The 20,060-nt window shown below is 46.5% G+C and overlaps 1 protein-coding gene and 1 long non-coding RNA gene across 2 annotated transcripts; one reads left to right on the forward strand and one right to left on the reverse strand.

Moving 5' to 3' along the window:
- Window positions 1-428: 428 nt before the first annotated feature.
- On the reverse strand, window positions 429-19,596 carry Drp1 (dynamin related protein 1). Its single transcript, XM_089551563.1, has 10 exons — window positions 19,327-19,596; window positions 18,996-19,262; window positions 15,127-15,376; window positions 13,374-13,741; window positions 12,223-12,435; window positions 11,103-11,483; window positions 10,094-10,225; window positions 8,985-9,042; window positions 7,748-7,959; window positions 429-567 (listed from the first exon to the last, which is right to left on the reverse strand). Exons 1-10 carry the CDS (start codon window positions 19,426-19,428, stop codon window positions 511-513), a joined length of 2,040 nt encoding a protein of 679 aa, XP_089407689.1. The 5' UTR covers window positions 19,429-19,596; the 3' UTR covers window positions 429-510.
- On the forward strand, window positions 2,284-6,502 carry LOC149334914 (uncharacterized). The gene is made up of 3 exons (XR_016283979.1): window positions 2,284-2,458; window positions 5,779-5,835; window positions 6,237-6,502. It is a non-coding gene; the product is annotated as an uncharacterized LOC149334914 (long non-coding RNA).
- Window positions 19,597-20,060: the final 464 nt, after the last annotated feature.

Raw genomic sequence — 20,060 nt, forward strand, 5'->3', positions numbered from 1 at the left:
AAAACATAACTGGCCTTCGGTACATACGCTGAGGGTGGTCTTGTACAGTTAATCTGTTTCATGTCATGTTTCAAAAGCAGTAATACAGTGAACTACCCAATAGCACAAGGCTGACTCCAGCCACACAGCTACTAAAGAAGCCAACTCAGCTCTCTGAAAGCAAACCTCAAGGTTAAATTTGCTACATAGTTCTCAATTTTTTTTTTTTCTGGTGGACAGTTCAGTACATTGTCATCTCACAAAGAAAGGAAAGTTTTCTATACAAAAAGCAACTGCAAATGAAAGTTCTTGCTTGTACCAGACAAAGCTTTCATGCCCAGCAAACACTGTGCCAGCAATGCGGGGAAGGACAGTTTGTACTCGTTCACATCCGCTGTTCACATCCAAGGCAAGGCATAACAACTTCTTGACGAGACTGACAAAATGGGTCTGTGCTGGAACGCCTTTATGTCGGGTGCATCTCATTTAACAATACTAATAATACACGCCATCCAGGAGGTCGAAGGAAATTCACCACATGTGGGTCTCCCGAATTTCGCCGATAATCTGACTTGCTTTGTGTAATGCCTGCAAAAGAAAAGACAGTGCAGCACACTTCAGTGCAAACTGAATATTTGGTAGCTCTGCCCCACATTCCTTATTCTACAGTAAAGAAACGATCATGTCTTGAAGCACCTTTTGATATTTGCCTTAAATCATGCAACACCTGTATTTTGCACGCTATGGGATACTAAATAAACAATGAATGGATAAAGCACCATATCCTTCCTTCCAGAAACAATTCATTTTTTCACAATAGGATGCCAAAGAGTGCCAAAAAAAATGCATACACTAATGTTCAACAGTCTCGCAAGGGAACAGCAGTTCACAATTGGTAGCGAGGTGCTGGAAGTGGTAAGGGAATAAGTCTACTTAGGGCAGGTAGTAGCCGCTGATCCGGATCATGAGAGGGAAATAACTAGAAGGCTAAAAATGGGGCGGAGCGCATATGGCAGGTCCCCTGAAAGTATATTCAGCAAAGGACGTATCATTCACATCTGTCAATGGCTTGACATTATACCTGATTCCACTAAGTTCACAAGCCTACCCCAATTGACAATGTGCCTACGAGTCACCAAACGAATGATCTTTGCTATGCTTCTGGGTGCAAAGTGCACTTGGTCTAGACTGCTACTCTCAAGCAAGTACAGTCAAACCCACTTATAACAATACCGGTTATAACAATATATCGGATATAACAATGGTCGGTAGTGGCACCGTCAACTTTTGCATGTGTTCTATGGTATTTTCAGCACAACCCTGTTATAACAACCCACGAAACACAAAACGTCTTACGAACGTCTCGGAACAGCTTCAAATGACTACAAACGTCTTGCGCTGTGTTCAAACGTCTCATAGATGTCGACAAGAAGAAGTTTCCTCTGCGACGTCTCTTAAATATCTGCAGTCAGACGTTTGCTGTGAAACTTCTGTGAAACATCTGTAGTCAGATGTTTTCTAGACTTGTTTCTAACACATGGAACTTGAGACCACGTCAAGGAGATGCGCCAGTAATCAGCAGAGTTGCCACCGTGGATTAAACATGCTGTAAATCACGGCACATAAATTAGATGGCTCTCCTGCTTGACGTTTCGAAGAGCAGGCGCGCCGGTGCAAAGACCGCTCTTTGTATTCGAACACAGAAAGCGCGTTTCCTCCTACGGAGCCCGAATCACGTTCCACATCGAGTGCAGCTAACCCGCCACTCGTCAGGCTGGATTTAGCTAGGTAACATATAATGGCCCTGAAAGCCGATGGTAGTTACGCGAGTGAAAAAATTTGCTTCATGTTGCGAACGCCTCTGTTACGCCTCGGCTAGCTGGCGGCAGCATGCGGATTGACTGGCGGCAGCATGCGGATCGACAGGCGCAGCGTACGCTGCCTTCGCCGCCTTCCCGCCGCCTCCGCCGTGCTCGCTCGCGCGGTTTATCGCGCAGATCACCCGCGCGCTATCTTTCCGTGGCGGCGTATCTTGGAGGCAATCTTTCTTGAGTCACGCTGCAGCATGCGCTGCAGCATGGAGGAAGCTTGCTGCTTGGTGTCGCTCCGCACGGTGGCGATGCAGGATAGTTTGCCAAAGTGGTTTTAACCGTTTAAAGCAGAAAAAAAATCTTAGTGGAAGCTGCAAGTGCTTAGTTTCACATGAAAGTATTAGATTCAATTTGTTTTTTAGTTTTTTGATGATTTGGTTATTTTTACGTTTAGAAATTTAGTACTTCATTTGGTCATTTGGCGTTGCAGAGGCTAGCGATAGCTACGCGCGCGAAGCGGATGCTCGCACGTTGTAGTATGTTTCGCTGCGCACTTTTTTCCGCGCTGGTTGGCACTTCACGCCGCTGCAGTTTGCATTTTCCCCTTTTTCTGCGGTATCGTTTACTACCAGTGTTGCACTGAGATGTGAGCCTCGTTTTCCGCAAAAGTAAGTAACCTTCTGTGGTGAAAGTGTCGGCTTTGCCGGCTAAGCCACTAACGCGCCTGATTGAACCTTTGTTTTACAAATCACAAAACAGTATCAGCCAGTGTTTTACCACGGCCGCTCGATGCAAAGCGCAAAGCGAGGTGCGGCCAGCCACGTCGCGCCGCCGACAATGGGTGAGGATGTCCTGGCAGAGTTTACAGTCGTGGCCGCTGTTTTCGGTGGGGGCGCCACTGTTCGGGGACAGGTCCCGGGAGTGGACTCCCGAAGCGCTCCTTGCTTCGTCGTGTTCGAGCGCGTTTGCCTCGTGTAAAACCGCGTTTGCCTTCCATATTCAATGCAAAATAAAAACCACTACTACTGCTACTCACGTTCCTCATGTCTGCAGTGCTTTCTTTGGATTTTCTGCTGTGCGCGTGAGTGAGCACGTTTGCCTCGCGTCTGCGGTGCTCGATTTGGACTTTTCGTGTGCGCGTGAATGAATGTTTGCCTCGTGTCTGCCGTGCACTCTTTGGGCTTTTCGTGCATGCGTGTGTGGAGGTCAGGGACGTGTATTGGGCACGATGCCGCGCATCTGCTGTGTGCCACTGTCCGTCACAAACTCCAGAAAACAGCCAACTGTGAGATATCATGAGTTTCCCTCTGAACTACAGCGTCGAGAAGCGTGGCTGAAAATATCGCTTGCCAAGGACTGTCAGGGAAAGGAAGCAAGTGGGTGCCAAGCGACAGGTCTCTGGCATGTTCCTTGCATTTTACAGAGAATGACTACAAAAAGTAAGGTCAAGGAAGGTTCTTCGTCTGTGAATGGTTCCTTCCTTTCTTGTATGACCATGCAATAAAAGTGCCAAGTACTTTGTGGTTTTCTCGGCTGCAGGGCTTATGAAGTTCCACAACTTCAGCTATAATGATAGTTTTTTTTTCTTTTTCATAAATTGCAATAACTTGTGTATATAAGAGCCAAAATTCGACGTGACACGAAGCGGAAATTTACTGCGTGTGACCAGCTGTGCGTGTCCGTCTCATTCACCGTCTACATGGGGTAGCGAGAAGGGAATAAAAATCAGGGATCACTTTGACGATCTAAAGCGCGAAGAGGCGAAAGCCTTCAACCGCCTCTGTCGCTGCCCTCTGCTTGGCGACTATTGAAGATCGTTTGGCGACTCTTGAACGCTTCCTTACGGCATTGCGAGCGCGTTTCGTAGCGGGCGACATTGGAGCGCGCGCGGTCTGCATCCTTCCTCGATCAACGTTCAGAGAGCACCTGAGAGAGCTTTGGGTGATACGACCATTGTGCAAACTTTTGACGTCAGTGCACATGCGCCGTTGTTAAACCACCTGAGGATTGCGCATGGGGCACTGCGCATGCGCAGTGTGCGCGTTTAGTGGGTATCATTAACTAATCATCATTACTGTTCGTACATCTACTACTACACCATTAACTATCATTACTGACTTTTCAAGTAACCATTATTGACAGCTGCCGCGGACGCATGGACGGACGGACACGCTGGCGAGTCATGAGCCATAGAAGGCTTACGCCTTAAAAGTAGATCGAAAGCTTCAGGCGCATTAATGCGACATCCTGAGGTACAGCCGCTCGCCCGGTCGTTTATCGTATAGGCGGCCGTTATGGACAGCGTTCAGGCATACACTTCCTACCTGCTGACATAATCGGCGTTTTCAATGACTACTTAAAAATGCAGTCTTTAATGAGCAATTAGAAAGCGCACTGTTTACGCCTCAAGGAGTGAGCAACGGGCGTACCGACGCAGCTGTCGCGGCGTTTCCCTGCGAGCAGTTGTCCCCGAGCAGTGGCGCCGCGGCGGGCGCACGGAGAACTAGGCCCAAGACGCCGTTTCTGTGCGACGTGGCGGGCCGCACCTCGCTTTGCGCTTTGCATCTAGCGGCCGTGGTTTTACATACCAAAGTGCAGCGTTGAATGTATTAAAACAGGGCATTTGCATGTATTTGAGCTTTTGTTAAGTGGATACAGCTAGGCTGCTATCGCATGCGAGTTGCTTTCCCTAGTAGCACAAAATGTCGCCAGAACGTTATGGCAATGTCGCCAATGTTTTATAATGTTATGCAACATACTCCAACGTTACAGCAACATGTCCATAAGTTGGTCAGGATGACACTCTCTGCTAACATTGCAGCCAAATGCTCAGAAATTCGTTAGGATAACATACCATCTGCCATCTTTGGAACAACATCGAGAAACAACGTTTAGGCAATACAGCCTGATGAACGTTATTATAATACTTGAATCATAACAATATAGCAACATTACAAATATATTTCAAGCAAAGAGTTCCAGAAGTTTTCTGACTGTTGCTACAGTAAACATTTTTTTCAACTAGCAGTACTTTGCAACTAAACCTCTTCTGTTGCACCTGCTATAAATTGCATGCACAGCTCGATTAATATGTCGCAAAGCTTTGTTTATTACCTATTCGCCACTGTCACCCTTGGGACACCCTTCAGGAACGGCTATATAAACTTGACTTTATGTTATTCGCTCGGAGATGAGTGTATGAGTTACATATGTTGTACTGTATTGTGGAGCTCAAGTGTCGGTCGCTCTCGTTGGTCCTCGAAAAGCGTTATAATATGTTGTGAAGCTTACCAATTGGCAGGCCTGCATGCTTGTGCAGGGTTGCTAAAATTTTCAAGAATGTTACATATGATGTTATGAAACATTGTGGCAACGTTGCAGCAATGTTGTACATATGTGGACACAACATCGTGGGAAATGTAGCAGCAATGTTTTTCACGTATGTTGTCTTGATATTGCCAAAGGAGGACACTAGCCACGTTAATGCAGCCTAAATAGGTAACATTGCTGCAATGTTCCAGCAGCAATCTGTGCTACTAGGGTTCTTTACCAAGGCGATGACAAGGTGAACGTGACAAAGCTTCAAACCAACGAGGTTTGTTTAAGCGTACGTTGATAAGGCGCGAATTTTTTCCTACACATTGATTAAAGTCCGTGCTCTATTGCATTCTGGCAGGGTTTTATTCTTGCCAAGGACTCTCGTCTGGACATGTGCTCCAATTCTCCTTGCTGTGATTGCCGTCAGTGAAACTCGCGTTAAAAAGGCTTTGGTTATCTTAACTGCATCGAGCTTTTATTTCATTGCGATTGAGAGCCCCAGCACAAAGGTAGTTTACTCAGTGGTGCTGCTCTGTATGTGTGCAGGCTGTTTGACAGTGCAGTGAAGTACTACGGCTCTTTGCAGGCATGGCAGCTTTTATTTTTTTGGAAAACCATTGCACCGTGCACAGCTGGCCTTGTCGCTGTGTACATTTCGTTTTGGGTACAGGCTGTTAAACAGTGGTTTTCAGAGGACCTCCTTGCCTGCTCAACTTCTCAAGTTTTGGTAAGCACGCTCTGCAGCTGACACCTTTTCTTTCACTTCATGATTTCTTGTGTAGGTCTAGGCTCTTTGCTAATGTTCATTCCACAAGCCCCATTATTTGTTTGTCCTTTAGAACTCCAACTGTCGGCCGGAGGAGCAAGGACCTGGTCTAGTTTCACGCAAATTAATAGCAGCACCTTGTACTTGGTTGTTCAGACGAGTTGACCTGGAGATTGTTTCAGTTGTGAGGTGGGAATCTGGACTAATGCTTCTTTTGCAGTGGTGTAAGTAATCTCTTGCAGTGGTGTAAGTAATCTCTTGCCCACTGTTTGAGCTTCATCGTACAGATTAGAAAGGGCTTCTTTGGCAATGTAGTGTTAGGAACCTTATACACACGCAGTTTTATTTGTCTTATGTTTCAGATGTGCCCTGTGTGGCTGTCAAGTTAAGGTCCAAGATTTAACACATCTCTGGTGTATACTGAAGTGATGCAGGCATTACCAGGACAGCAGCATCTCTGCTATGTTTTCATTCGACGGTGCAAGATGTCAAACATCAACCACTTTTGATTCAGCCACATCTTGCAGGTAAGAGAAAGCCTGTTTGCAAGATGCAGCTTAGGAGGTTCTATGAGTACAGTGTGCATCACAGTAAGGCAGTGCACTTGCTATTGACTGCTTGGCTTTCAGTGTCCATGCATGCTGTTTGGATTTTGCTTCTGTTAAGGGCCTCCACAGTGATTGACTTCTTGAGTTTATGGTGAGCCGTAGCACTCTGCTGAAATGCCGTTTGTAGTGACATCATATGCATCTATGTTTTTAATTAGCTTATTTTATTGCTTGTGCTGTCACTCCTTGCCATATCCTGGTCTTATTTGCTTCCGACTCCTCATTGGCCATTCTACATGCACCTGACTGACTGTGCTTTTGGTTACTCTAATATTTTTCACTTCTGCAGGCTGCAGAACAGAGCTGGATTTGACTTCCCCTTGTTACCGTCTAGTTGGCGTCCTCCTTGCAAGAAAAGCGATTTTTGGAACACCTAGCGAGCTCTTCACTGCCATCCACATCACAGCAACTTGCTCATCAACGCATCCGTTGTGAACAAGGCCCCGGGCTGAATGAATTTTTGATTTAACAATTGGTTGCTGCTCGACACTTTCCCTCCATCCAAGTGCTTACCGTTGTAATGTCAGCCAAACCAGTGAAGCTACCTCCTCCGTGGCTTCTAACATTAATTTCCTGATCCTTTTCTTTTTTTGTGTGGGTGTATATGCACTGGATTCAATAAAGAGTAATGCAGTGACTGAAAAGTGTGCTAGCACATGCATTTATGGCTCATTACTACAGCCATACATCCCTTGTAATGTGGGCTCATTGTTCGGGTCATTGCAAATCAGTTTTGAGTTCATTTTTGAGTGGTGTATACCAAAAAAATGAACTATAACATTTTTAAAGCTTTAGAAGGTTTAAAGGCAGCACTAAAATCAGTCTTGAAATGCGCAAAAATAATACAGGCACCCATTTCGGAAAAAAAAAGGAACGTCTAAAAAAATTCTAGAAAAGTTCTACCTCAGAAGTTTTCTAGCCGTATACAAGCGTAGCGTTAGCAGAGCTAATAGAGGGCTAGTAAACGTCTAAGTCTAAAAAACTGCTTAGGTGAAACTTCTTCTAGATGTCAAGCTTTTTTTTCTGAGACTTTTTTTAGACGTCTATTAGCGCTTTTTGTGTTTCGTGGGAATTATTGGTTATAACAATGGTATTTCCATGGCACTTCAGTATTGTTATAAATGGATTTGACTGTAAATGATGGGCAGGTTTCTATGCTCAGAAGATTTCTTGCCAATTTCGTGGCAGCAAGTTGCAACTGTGCTGTGCCGTCATTCAAAAACCATGTTTCCACAAAACCACAGCTGAGAGAGAAAAAGACGCACCTTGACCATCTGAGCCGCTTCACGCCGCCGCACCGCTACGTGCTCCGATTCGGCCAGCAGCTGGTTGAAGCTGTCGTGCTTGTAAAGGTGCGTCACTAGCTCACTCTGCAGGTTGTCTTTGACAAAGTTGACCAGGAAGTGCATAATGGCCTTGGGCACCGAGTCCTGGATGTTCTTGCGCACGATCAGGAAGTACGACCGGATCAGCCGCTCTGCGTGCACGCGACAGTGCCAAATGGTGCTGCATCAGGACCTCCACAAGACGTCCACTGTTAATGCTCCCCCTTACACCATCACTCGGCTGAAACTTGAATCTGCCAAACCAGTCTCTTGCTTTTTACTCCCCGCTTCCCACTATACATACTAGTACTACACATTATCATTCTGTGTACGGCTAGTGAAGTGCCAGTGATGTTCTAGGACACAACTGAAAATTGTCTTATTAGACCCAAAAATCCCCACTTCTGGCCCTTTTTCCTGCACCAGATGAACCAGCCAGCAATCTGGGGGGGGGGGGGGGGGGGGGGGATGAGAAAATTTTGGTTCTGAAAGGGGTTCTTGGTAATGTTGCGGTATATCTGGGAAGTTAAACGATACCGCTTCATGAATATCTTCCAGCAAGGATTTTTGTTAATGTGTTCGTTAGAAGCAAAGTTAACAGTAGCCGAAATTTAGATTTCAGCGCCTTCGTTCCTTTCCCTCTTCTCCGGTCACTTTTTGCACTCTGAAAGGTCGGCATTCCTTCACTGGCCCCACTGCCAACACGAGAGAGAATTCCACGAAGGCCGAAGCTTCACGACACACTGAAGTGGCATGGCCGACTGCCTGCGGCCATGGTGGCCACGTGATATCTGAAAGAATCTAACCAATTACCTTCTCTTAACCAACTTAGGCAAAGGCGAGCAAGAGTTTTAAAAAGTTGCCGGAAAGGGCACGCCAAATTTCAGGTGCGCTTGTTGAGTTCTCTCCTGCATGTAGAGTGTATTATTTGGTTCAAGTGTTCACGACAACACAGTGTAGTGGTTGAATGAGTTGATGTATTCTTCTCGGAAGGTGTTTCAGGGCACCTTTGAAGATCCTGAAAACCTATGAAAATTACCTTTTCACCAAATTTCTCTCCTAAAATTTCCTGCAGAATGGGAAATTCCCCAAATGAAATAACACTGCTAAGCACTGAGCAGAAATGCACATAGTACAAGTACCGTGCAACACGGCCATACAATGATGGCACACTCACCGATCACTTCGCAATCCCGCTGCTCTCGGGCAGACAACTTGCGAGGCCCCGTAGTTGGCTGCAAAGCAACCAATGCAAGCCTGTCACCACAAGAGACCTTCTGACCATCCTAAACTATTATGCTTTCAATAGCTCGAGGTAAGTAGGTCAAGTACTGTATCCACTCAATTGACATTAGAAATTCTAAAGAGAGAACACTAAAAGTACCCTAAAGGCCAGCAAAACGAACATGCAAAAAGTACACTGTACACCCATACCCAATTCCTCTTTCAATGGGCACAAATTAACTCTGCAATATAAACAACACGAAGATCACAAGGAGCTGGGCTTATAGTTGGTGCAGGCTAGAGAAAGGGATGACAAAGCAGTTCATCGACATGTTCATCATAAAGAAAGATTGCTGAGGGTGGGTTCTTTCTGATTAGAATGCAGCACCCTGTCAATATATGACAAAATCAATTTGTCCTTAGTGTCTCTATAATTAGTGATCCTGTATCCTGTCCACAACAAAGCACGCGCAATCATGTGTCAACACAAAGGCTCTTAAACATTTGGTTTTGGATTTATTGGGGTTTAACGTCCCAAAGCAACTCAGGCTATGAGGGACGCCGTAGTGAAGGGCTCCGGAAATTTCGACCACCTGGGGTTCTTTAACGTGCACTGACATCGCACAGCGCACGGGCCTCTAGAATTTCGCCTCCTTAAACTTTTGATACACGTTGCAAAATTCCAACAAAGGAGGAAGATACACGTGCATCACTAATATACCTGCATCAAAGAACCCTTTGTGCCCGTTTCCAGAAAGGTAATCGTGTACCTAAAATCAACCTTTGCAAGCACACATGCCTTTCATCATGTTCCAGCAGCTGCTTCCTTTCTTTAACCCTTTTTTTTACAAATTTCTGTGGCAAGTAAGCATTTGTGTGATTGTCTTCCATTAGTATCGCTGTTATTGTCGTGCCTTGAAATGAAGTATAGAAATTTCACCGACACTGATTGTGCCCGCTGCCTAAATTAGTAACTCGTCACCATCCTTTTAAAGGACGATATAGTATAGTAGGAAGTTACGCTGATCAGCTGGCCATGGGTGTGAGCAGCCATTGGCGTACCTCCTCTGACAGCAGGTTGACCGGCTTCTTGGCAGGGGTGGTTGGGTTGCTCGAATCCCCGACAAGACTGCTGCTGCTGCTGCTGACGGCCGGCACAGACGCAGCAACATCACCACCTGCTGCACGACGGCCCTTCAAATTGCACATGCAGACAATCAAAATTATGGCAACCAGAAAAAAACGAACTGAACAAACTTGCTGACGAATAAAACACAAGAATGTGGTCACAACTTTTTTTTAGTGCACTAGCATTAGATGGGTTACCAGCAAAAAAGCAGTCACTCGTCCGTTGAAGCATCGCGCCAATTCCAGCCAAGTGGAGAGAGGGTGTGAAGATGAAGGGAAAGAAATGCGGTTGAGCACACATGCAGATGTCAGAAAGAAGAGGAGAAGGATGAAATCTCCAGAGGAACGTGCACTGCAGCAAACTGTAAATCACGGATGAAGACGTTCCTTTGACAGATTCTGAAGCCAAACAATGAGCACAGTGAACTGCACTGCAAAAAAAGACAGTGCTAAAGTGAGTCAACTGATCCAGTGGATATAGCAAGGCGACAAGCCGAAACTGAGTGGTGCAGAAACAGACGAGGGCTAATGCTGAAGGAGCGCTTGCTTCAGCCGTTTGTCAGGTGTTATCATTTCACCATCTCATTTCTCTTCATACTGCAGGCGCGGCTCAGTTCCCACAGCAGCGGGTTCGCTTTTGTGTCTAGACTTTGTCCCAACCCACGCATTCGTCGGCACGTGCCGAAGGCAGTACAGCATTGTACCCAGAGCTCGCGAAAGCGGTTGCTACCTGTCGTCTGTGTACACAATGTGCAGCAAGATTTAGCCATGAGGAGCTCCAAAATGTGCACTTGTACTAGAAACCCGGCATACTGGCAGTAAGTCAAGGTGATTTTTTCAGTGAAATTTGATTTTTCGGACATTTTCATGGCTCCTAGTGAGTCCGAAAAATCAGTGGCCGGCTGCATCTGCCATGCACTTTGGGTGAGTGGCGGCAACCCACCTCTGGCAGGCCGTCCTGGGCAGCGAGGGCAGCCTCGTGGGCGCGTGTTGCCTTGGTGAGGGCGCTGGCCACGTCGTGGAAGTCCGGGTGCTTGGTGTTGATGTAGGCCAGCTCGATGGCGACCAGGTTCTCCACCATGGCGTTGGCAGCCGGCAGGCGCCGCCGCAGCAGTTGGGTGACCACCTCGACAATGCACTCGTGCAGCTTGGGGAAGCGCAGCATCTCCTGCTGCACCTCGGTGCCACAGTGCTGGATGATGCGCTGCATCTCCTCGTGCACCAGCTCGACACAGCGCAGGCTCGGCTCCTCCAGGCGCCGGATCTGCCTTTTGACCAGCAGCTCAAAGGACACCTCCGGTACAAACAGGGCTGGCCGTGGACCCTGCCAAAGACGCCACTGGCCCACTTCAGTGCCACTCTGCCGGCTGGCAGGGCGCACACCAACGCGCTTGCACAGAGCACACGTGCCAAGGGAGCACTGCGCACTGCTGAAGCAGCACAACACATGTGCCGAGGCAGCATGATGCACTCAAAACATTGCTGGCCCAGATAGACAGGCCAGATACACTGACTACAGACACACCAATAGCACTACAAAAACAGCAACAATGCCTCATCAGCAACCCAGCAACCAGTATGAGACATCATTATAAATCAATGTTATTCTATATCCATTTCACTTTTATCTTTTTTTATCATATAAATGTAACTATTGTATACTTCCTGTTGGAAGAAATGTATTCTGAGTTTGTCTTGCTACATTTTTTTTTTTTCTGTACCTATTGCATGGGCCCAAGTATAGTCAAGAAGGTTAAGGGCCCACGTGATTCGCATGTATGTTGCTTTTCTAACCGCATCCAATGAAATAAATTTTAATTTTAAAGGAACAGGCAGCACAGCTATTGACATGCTTTAATGAAGTTCTTTTCTGGAACAATGCGCAAGTTACAACCAGCTCAAGTTTTCATTTTACATACTAAGGACTTTAGCAGTATTGTGGCGCAGATAAAGACATCTGCATAACAGCTTTACCAATTTCTCCCGCTAAACCCAAAACGATAAACATGCTATGTTGTACAGATGTGAGGAACGTAGCAAATGTGCTGCAATGAAGCTCCTACCGTGGCATTGCGAATGGCAGTGAGAATGTCAAGAGTGCTGAGGCCCCCCAGGGGGTGGATGGAATCCAGGGTGCGGCCAAATGTCTCGTGGAAAATGTAGCAGATGCGTGCGCCCCCGCACAGCTCTGTTGTCTCAATGTTGCGTGCAGTTCCCTCAATGGTGGCACAGTAGGATGAGGCAAACTTGGTGATGATCTGCAGAAGTGTCTGGCCCTGCACAAGCAGACAAGGGGAACCGAGAAGACACCTCAGCAAGCCAAGAAAAACACATTACGGACTGGCTTTAACTTGTCAGCACAGAGGGGGAAATGCCAAAGTGAGCAGGAGTTATAGCCCAGTGTACTGATATATAAAAGGCATGCTATTCGCCAGTCATAACACAGTTCTCTCATACCAGTGGTGTACATGGTGGCTAACACGATTTACTGCTTTAAGAAAAGAATCCAAATAGTGAGAAACATGTCCCAATCACCAAAAATCATTCCCAGTGTTTTTCAGCAAATCAAATTTCTGAATCCTTCCGAGCAGAAATCAGTGACAACGTTGATGACAAAGGCCTACGACCGTATATATGAAGAAAGTAAACAGTTAGTGAAACCAAGGTAAGCATAGAGGAATGTTTCCTTTTTTTAAAAAAAAACTTGTGCAATTGTTGATCAATGGGACATTAGTAATGTACAGTGTAATCCTACAAATGATAATGTGGGCCCAAAACCAAGCTTAAAGGTACATTGATGACAGCTCCATCCAATGTGTGCTCTTGGCAAAAAATAGATTCTGCGGCTCTTTCTGGCTATCCTGATGTTTGCCTAGCAGCAAAAGGCTCCTTCATTGATGAGAAAAGTGGACTTCAAACTTTTCCCGCCACGTGGTTCAAACTCTCAATGTCTAGCCCAAGAAGACCTCCATGACCACCCTTTGGAAGTGAGTGGCAGCCTAGCTTCACGGATATGTGAGAAAAAACTTTTCATGATGCACCACAGTCTGATTGCGAAAACAGCCGCTGATAGCCACACTTCTATTTCAGTTCCGGACTTTTCTGGCTCGGAAGAGCTCTGCTTTCAATGAAAGCAGCTTCTTTGTAATTGGAACATGGTAACCTATCAATGGTAACATGGCAACGTACCGAAGAAAAAGCCAAACGCCATTACCTGGTCCTGGACGGCCTCGCCATACGAACTGAGTAAGGACTGGAACTGTGAGATCATGACGTTGACACGAGTCTTCAGCTCGGGCAAGCAGTCACGGATGTGGTGCATAAGTAACCGGTTAAGAGTCTTGGCCAGGTACTCGGTGCCATTGCGTGCCGCCAGGGCAGGGTACTTGCGCTGCAGAAACAGTGCTTCGTCGCGCAGGGCTTCCGCTATGGGCTTGCGGTCCTTGATGTCTTGCTGCGAGCGGTTCACCACGCCAATGATGCCCAGCTTGACAGGAATCACTCGGCCGCACAGCACGTCCATGGCATCCGTGCCCGCATCCATCAAGTCCAGCTTGGTGATCACCGCTAGGGTGCGGCGACCTGCACACACACACACACACACAGACACATGTGCAGAGGTCAGTACAAAGGTTTCTTTTATGCCCCTAAATTGTGATAACATAATGAAACTGCAGCATAATGTTGAACATTCTAATGACCCTTTACTTCAGGTATGTTCAGACTTCCAGCCAGATGCACGCGGTCTTCAACTTATATTTCCCATCATGCCATAACACTTATGGTCGAAGGCTAATCAAATCTAATCGTGTCCAAACCTTGAATGGCATTGAAAGTGGTCTAAAAATGAAAAGAAACTATGCATTATCTTATAAAAGGTTTATGCTTGACCACTAGAAGCTCAGGTAAACTACTGCTCCATTTTGTCTGTATTGGATGCAATACTAAGCTTATGGCAGTGGATCCAAACAATTCCTGCATATTTTTTTGGTGAATGTACTTATAAGAAACGAAAAACAAACTACACAATGGTGGGTGCAGAGTGGCTAGTATGCTTCAATATAAATCAGATACTGCCCTCACAAGTTAATCAACAGCAGATTTTCTCGGTAACAAGGTTTGATGGATGGGCCACTTGGTCACTAACGATAAAAACGGCATTAAACGTGGCCCAAAGAAGAGATGGCCCAAAGCAGAGCACTCGTCTGTTCTTTGATGTCATCATTAGCGATATTTCTGTCATTTCAGGCTTCCACAGTCATCATGAATGGAAGTAAGTGGAGAGAAAGATATGCCCATATTGGAAGTGGACAAACTATAAATGCTGCTTGTATAATGCAAAAGCTTCCTATCACCGCTCCTGCACAACGGAGGCACATTTATTGGAGAATTTATCACAAACTACGCAAGTCCCGAGCTCCAAACTTGCTTGTTGGTGGCACAGAACCTCAAGAATCCAAACGTGACAAAAATCGATATTTCTGTGAATTTTCGGCTCTGAAGACCCGTGTCCCCCTTCAACTCTAACTTGCACCAATGGAAAATGTGATGCAAATTCCTACTACACATTGGTACTGAAAGTCTGATGAAGCTACATGCTCGAAGTCAGTCAACAAAAGTTGGCGCCACATAATTGCTAAGAAATATTGGAGTATTTATGCATTACCATATTACTCATTAACATATAACCATAAGCCACAAAGGAAAGGCTACAAGGAAAATGAAAAGATGCATAGTTTTTTAATAAGTAAAGTGCAGTCCCCTGTGTCGTACCAAATGCAGCACAGGGCTAAATAACGTCTCATGCAATGAGAAAATCCTAGTACACAACAATCCATCCTCATCCCCATAACTAGATAAGGTCTGCTGTTCTACAGTAAGCTTTCGCCTCTACATGTGTTTAAAAAAAATATTCGAGTACAAGACTGCAATGTTCCAAGAATGCAAAGTGTCATCACGCAACGCACCATCTGGGTCCACTTCTCGGGCCAGCTTGAGAGCCTCTGAGGTAGCAAAGTCAGTGTTGGCAGCCGTGACAGCCAGGATGAGTGAGTTGGGGTTGCTGATGTAGTGCAGGATGAGAGTCCGAACCTGCTGCTCAATGTCATCGGGTTGGTCTCCCACCGGCACTTTGGTCAGACCCGGCAGATCCACCAGCGCAAGGTTCACCACATGACTGGAGTAGATCTTCAGGCTGATGGGCTCCGGGCAGATGCCCTGCACATCAGAAGTCACTCCACTGTCAACCACGCACACTCCGATTGGTGTGCACGACACTGGTGGGGCAGTGCACACCAGCTACCATGAGCTAAACTATACAGCCTCCAAAGAATCACTCAGCAAGGCCACACACACACAAGGTTTTTAGAGACTGGCTTGCATTGCTTGACAGTCTGTGGCACTAATGTGGAGGCAGGAGCTACAAGACATGTGGAATTGCATGTTTTTATGCGACTTGCATGCATGAAGTAAGAATGCGCTCCAGCAAAGAAGCTTGTCCGGCCTGTTTTACCAGATAGGGAGAAGAAAAGAAGGGGTAAGAAGGCATGCTCTCCCTCACGCGCAGATCACTGAGCGCCTCTTGAGACACTACGGTCCACTTTGTCGACTCTGGCATCTCAAGTCGGGTTGCCAGGTTAGCCACCACCACTGGCACGATCTCTCTTCGAGGAAACCCAACGCTCCTCGTTTGGAGAAGGGGGGGGGGGGGGGGGGGGGTAACCTCTAGGTGTGGCAGTGGCAGCCCAACACAATGTACAATGATGTGCATCGCGCTTTCCGGAGCCTTCCCACAAGCCCGGTGGACACCACTCTGCACCATAGGGGATGCGTCAAAGCACTGCCAATATAGGAGAGTCCGAAGTGCTCCTCTCCTCTGCACGCTTCATAAAGCAGAGCCGTGTCGTTGTTATTGAAGTTCTTTGGAGCTGGTGTGGGCTTATGTTCGAGGCAGAGCTCAAGCGTAGACTCGTCAACCGTGGCGGAGCACCACTGGTTGGTTTCAACTTCATGTATGCGTCTCTGTGCCGCTTGGCTCCATTTCTGAGTGCCTGTCACCAGCAGCGGCTGGGCATGGAAGCCAAACTTGCGACTCGGCATGTGCACTCGAGAGGTCCACACAGTCATGACACACTTGAAGTCCATGTAGTGGAACACACAGCATGCCCATCTCTGGCTGTTCATTTGGTGAAATCGACCCTTAAAGTCCACCTTGCTGCTTGCTCCTTGCAAGCCTTGAATGATGACCATGCCAAGTCGCCCTGTGTTGCCTCAACGGCAACATGTCCTTGGCATCCCAAAGCCACGTGTCCCGCTGCACACTGCCCACGTTCCAGCCACGCTCGTGTTCCGGCTGAAATGCACACCACCATGTTGGCAAATGTTTTATTGCTGGGACGTGGACAGCTTGCTATAGTTAGCAAACGAGTATGTACTGGTTTCAACAACCACATCGACCACCAGTGCAGCATGGCACTTGAGGCTGAATAGATTCCGGTTCAGCAGTGCCATGTAAGGAAAAACAAATTTCATGAGCACAGATAACACCACAATTAAATGCACATCTTTTAATGCGAAAGACAGCAGTTCAAATTCACTTGTTCAACATCCTTTTTTCTCGCCTTCCTTTTTTTATAGCCACCGCGGTGGCTCAGTGGCTATGGTGCTCGGCTGCTGTCCCGAAAGAAGCGGGTTCGATCCCGGCCGCGGCGGCTGAATTTCTTTGGAGGAGAAATTCGAGGCCCGTGTACTGTGCGATGTCAGTGCACGTTAAAGAACCCCAGGTGGTCGAAATTTCCGGAGCCCTCCACTACGGCGTCTCTCATAGCCTTAGTCGCTTTGGGACGTTAAACCCCATAAACCAAACCAAACCTTTTTTTATACCAAAAATTAACAGCACACAAATGATTTACTATCTGCCGTAGGTGCGAGCTACCCTATATGTTGCATTCTTTGATGCCTTATGGTCCAAATCACTGCTCAGAAAGCTGAGATCAGCCGGGAGACAATGACAGTTAGGGTACTGTAACACTGAGAGAAAGGAATTATGAAGAGTTTGTAGCAATAAATGATTTACCATTTTCTGTAGCTGTGTTTTACTTTTAGGTTGCATTTGGAGCTACTTTGAGACAAAGTTAAAAAATTGTAAGGCTGGGAGGAGAGACTGAAAATTGGGGTACTATACCACCAAGAGGTCGAAATTGCGCATGTCTGTTCTCTACCCATGGTATTTTGACAGGAAAGGCACAACAGTGCACCAGGTTAATTTCAAGCGTCCAGAGAGGGCACTAACGCAGGTTTTGTTTTGCGCTACTGAAATTCACCATCTGCAGCACACTGAACCTTCACATTCAAGTTTTGAAGCAGAAATTGTAGAATTGTAGAAGCTGCACTTTTATGGCAGATGAAAAAGGACACCAGAAAATGCACTGAACAGCTTAAAGTTGGGCACCCAATCGTTTCATGCAACGCATGTTACCTCGGACTGCACTGGCTGTCATGTGCTTCCCAGACATTTTGGTACACAAACAAAACTTCCAAAAGATATTTAATAAACAGTGCATGTGATTGCTTGGCAAGCAAGAAATTCCCCAGAACGCTTATTCATATGCCTGCAAATTGCACATCATCTGTGACCAGGATTTTGAAAAAAAAAAAAAATAGGCTTTTTATCAACACACCTCGGAAACTTTTTCCCCATTAATCCAGTTATGCACCCAAGTTGCACTTTAATGGCAAGAAACACATTTTCAAGTGCTCTCATAATCAAATTTTCCACAAGTGGGTGGACAATTTTTTACTTTTGAATTGTTGTTCAAGTCTCTATGAGGTGGCAGCACATCCTAGGTCAAAGATGAGCTAGCTTTAAACACAGAAAGAAGGGGGTATGAGACATCACAACGACAACTGAGTGGTCTGAATTCAAAGCAGTAAGGTTCTTATCATACCTTCCCATTCGGAGCTAGATCAGAAATAACTTCAAGCATACAAAATGTTAAGCGAACAAAAAAGATACATGCACACTGATACACATGCGGACAAAACATAGTGCAGATTTTCATGTCAAAGTGAGTAATTAGGAAGACAAACATACAAACACACGTCTGTTTCAATGTGTGCGTTTTCACATGTGGTGTGCAATAAATTTTGTATTTATGCCTTACCATTGCTTACATGCACACGCTTTTTTAAGCAATGAGCTATGCAGCTTTGCATTCATGCTCCTTTTTAGTAGCAGATTAAACTGCTCAGTTACAAGACTATGCTACAAAAAGCAGCTCCTTTATGTAGCAGTGGCTTCGAACTAACCCAATGAACCCATATTACATGTGTGTGCACATTCCTTTTCCCACACTGTATGCTTCAGAATCTTCGAATGGGTTTTTCTTCTACGGAAAGAACCTCGGACCCAGGCTTCTGAGTTACCTGTTGGTTCGTAGCATTCACAGTAAACTGATAGGTTCAAAGAGAAGTAGGCGTGGTAGACACAAACAGGCTGAACTCCAGGGGCTGATAAGGCTCAACAAGATCAGGTACACTACAAAAAGCAATGACGCTAAAATGTGTGGCTTGTTTACACCAACTAATTCAAAATAAATACTCTACAACTGCCAAAAGTAAGGTAATTAAAGAAACAACGTGCAAGGTTCGAATTGCGCAATTACTCTTTTCACAGTGCACGAACATAAATACATCAGTATCACAGCGATCACTGTGTACGAAAGTTATCAAAGATAAAGGGGGCGCACTACAGCCGATAATCGCAGTGAATCACAGCGTTAGAGGAGGAGCGTCACACGAGAATGAATGAGGTAAGCGAACTACGACTTGCGCCCACCTTGTTGGTCCCGCTCATGCGGTCGGTCTCGGCTTCGATCTCTTCCCTGACGGCGTCGAAGTCCGTGTAGATCTTGTTCTTCGTGTGCAGAAACTTGGCCCACTCTTCGAGCTGCAGCGTGCCTTCATCGGCGGAGCGGTGCTGGACATCGTCCTTGGAGACGTAAACCAACTGCAGCACCAGAGGTCGACGGGTCACGATGCCCGAACCACGCGGCAGGAAGTCCCGGCCCACCAGGCTTTCCAACACTGAGCTCTTGCCCGAGCTCTGCGGAAGAAAAAACAACGCCGGTGAAGGGGCGAGCGGCGCGCACTACTACAGCCTCCCTCACCTGAGCACCCACGACCACGATCTGCGGTAGCTGGAGAGCGTCCGCGCCGATGGTGTTAAATACATCTTGAAGCTTGTTGATGACGGGAATTAGGGCCTCCATAACGACACTAAACACTCAGGACACGAAGTGAACGGGCAGGCGACTCAGCATTGCGACGGGCCCTCCGGACGCCTGCCTGCCTAGCCAGGCCCTTGTAAGCGGCTGCAGCTAGCGCTAACGGCTAACGGCGGTAACGTGCAAGTAGCATCATAGAATCGGAGAGACATGCACCACCCACCAACCAGGCGACGCCACTTTCGCTCTCGGTGCTAGCTAGGGCAGAAAAGACCGTTCGTTGGGCGGCACGTTCCGGGGACAGTGTAGATGTGCAGATATTGGTCGCGGCGCTTTCAAAGTTTTGGTGGTTTCGGTTGTGCCAATGCGCGGCTGAAAAACGAAAACGGAACCAAAATTACGGACACGGAGGAACATGAGCACCGATTTCAAATGCTGTAGTTGAATAATCATAAGAGTTTCTTACAGTAAGAAACTCTATGTGAATAATGGTGTTGGTCGGGATCATGGTTGGGATCATAAAGTTTCTTACTCTCCGGTTTTAGAAGCGGTAGAGGTTGTATTAGAATTTTCTCAAGCAGTGGCTTTTCAACAAACTTTCGTGCACGTGCTTTCGTGCTCCAATTCTGTATAAAAAAATAAAAATCAAATCTACACTGGACCACTCGTGCAGTTCG

Source organism: Amblyomma mixtum, chromosome 7, assembly GCF_055824585.1.
Source record: "Amblyomma mixtum isolate Tamu chromosome 7, ASM5582458v1, whole genome shotgun sequence".
NCBI lineage: Eukaryota > Metazoa > Arthropoda > Arachnida > Ixodida > Ixodidae > Amblyomma > Amblyomma mixtum.